General features: G+C 42.5%; 1 protein-coding gene across 4 annotated transcripts in view; it reads left to right on the forward strand.

Annotated features, from left to right (window-relative positions):
- The window catches only part of BRE (brain and reproductive organ-expressed (TNFRSF1A modulator)), a 474,306-nt gene that overhangs the window by 434,227 nt on the left and 37,746 nt on the right, over positions 1 to 2,333 (forward strand). For all 4 annotated transcript variants that reach the window (XM_010840665.1, XM_010840664.1, XM_010840666.1 and 1 more), the window contains one exon: positions 459 to 612. In XM_010840665.1, coding sequence (XP_010838967.1) covers positions 459 to 612 — 154 coding nt within the window. The remainder of the gene's footprint in view (positions 1 to 458; positions 613 to 2,333) is intronic.

Below are 2,333 nucleotides of genomic sequence, written 5' to 3' on the forward strand. Positions count from 1 at the left end.
CTCTGATGCTGGGAGGGATTGGGGACAGGAGGAGAAGGGGACGACAGAGGATGAGATGGCTGGATGGCATCACTGACTCTGTGGACATGAGTCTGAGTGAACTCCGGGAGTTGGTGATGGACAGGGAGGCCAGGCGTGCTGCAGTTCATGGGGTCGCAAAGAGTCGGACAAGACTGAGCAACTGAACTGAACTGAACTGCCTCTCTACCTAGATCAAAAATTCCTTAAAGGCAGGGAAGACACCTTGTCTTGGATTGGCCAAAAAGTTTGGAAAACCCAAATGAACTTTTTGGCCAACCCAGTGTTTCCTGGGCTCTCTCTCAACACCTGTTACCTAAGCGTCAGCCAGTGTTCATGGTTTAAGGAGAGTCTTGTACCCACCATTCATATTTAGCCAAAAATGTGTATTAAGATGCATTTAAGCCCTAACTTCCTTTTCCTTTCTTCTGTCTTTACAGTTGACCTGCCCCTGTTTTTTCCTCGAGATCAGCCAACTCTCACATTCCAATCTGTCTATCACTTTACCAACAGTGGACAGCTTTATTCCCAGGCCCAAAAGAACTACCCATACAGCCCCCGATGGGATGGAAATGAAATGGCCAAAAGAGCAAAGTAAGTGAATCATTGTTTTTGTTGTTGTTTTATTTGGCTGTGTTAGGTCTTAGTTGCGTACGAGGGATCTTCATTGCATCTTGCAGGATCTTCCCTTGCAGTGTATGGACTCTCTAGTTGTGGCACGCAGGCTCGGTAGTTATAAAGATGCTTGGACTTAGTTGCTCCACAGCATGTGGGATCTTAGTTCCCCAACCAGGGATTGAACCTTCTTCCCCTGCATTGCAATGTGGATTCTTAACCCCTGGGCCACCAGGGAAGTCCCCTGAATCAACTGTTGTTTCTTGCAGATAGGTAACATATTGTTTATCTAGTCCAGGGGTTGGCAAGCTACTGCCCTGTGCCTGTTTTTATGAATTAAGTTTTATTGAAACATAGCCATACCCATTTTTAAACTTATCTTCTGTGGCTGCTTTCATGCAACAACGGCAGGATGAACAGTTGGAACAGACCACATATGGCCTGGAAAGCCAAAAGTAATTGCTTTCTGGCCCTTTATAGAAAAAGTTAGCCAACTCCTCATCTAGCCTCATCAGGTAGATTGCCTTTAAAAAAAAAAAATGGGTTACAGGATATCTCTGAAATCTACCTTTCTATTTAGATTAGATTCTATGTACTAGATGGGAATTGGAGTTATGGATAAACGGTGTCTATGATGAAAATATTGACAGCTGCTTTCACATTTTTTAAAATGGGAAATTTCAGCAGACAGTAAACAAATAGAATTTTGGTCTTGTTAGTCAACATGTGGATCCAGTACCTAGTTCTTCATATGGAACTGTAATGCCTTTGAAGGAACAGAATGAGTTACATTCCTCATTGCATCTCTGCAGCCATTGCCCAGAGTAGGGCCTGCATCATCTTTGAATAAATGGCTATACAGATAACTTAGAACTATTGATATCCTTAGGGAAATAAGTTGGGAATTTGAGGTTGAAGTTTAGCTGGAGTTTGGAATTTAGAGATATAACTATTGCACTTGAACCTCTCTATAGAAAGTGTTCCCCAGTCATATGGAATAGGTAAATATAAATGCAGAATGTTTTTTATAGGTAAGACTTTAGTATCTGGAGCACCAGTCTTCATGAACCATGGCCTTCCTAGACTGAAGCAACAGTGAGTGGGTCAGTGTCATAGTTTCCAAAAATAAATTACAATGTGGCAGGTGATTATTACTTTATCATACAGCTGTATGCTCACACCTGTGATTCCAGCTAAAGGATGTTCAAATCCAAAGAATTACAGAGATGAAGAATATCGATGCAGCGTCCTCTTCATTGCTCATCCAGTATTCACTGAGCATCTCCCATGTTCCAGGCAGTGTGCCCAAGGCTGGGGTACGGTGATAAACAAATCAGAAATTTTCCATGTCACCATGGAATTTATAGCCCAGCAGGAGAGATCAAAGCCTTTATGATATCAAACCAACTTGTGATGGTTTTTTAAAGTGTATACTAGTAAAACCTGGCCTTCCAGACCTAGAATGCTCTTGATTGGTAAGGCTTCTTGCTCTTTTCTTCCCCACTGTGGGTTCTCTTTCGGTCCGCAGGTGCCCCCTGGCATCTCCTATACTTTCTGTAGTACAAGGCTTTCACTCACAGCAGAAGTGGGACTGTTTTAAATAATAACAGGACAATTTTCTCTAGAAACCCAGATTGCCTCAGATTCATATGTGGAATCCAACAATCCATATGTGTTGTCTGAACCTTCAGTGTGCCCTC

This window comes from Bison bison, unplaced genomic scaffold (assembly GCF_000754665.1).
Source record: "Bison bison bison isolate TAMUID 2011002044 unplaced genomic scaffold, Bison_UMD1.0 scf7180017864145, whole genome shotgun sequence".
NCBI lineage: Eukaryota > Metazoa > Chordata > Mammalia > Artiodactyla > Bovidae > Bison > Bison bison.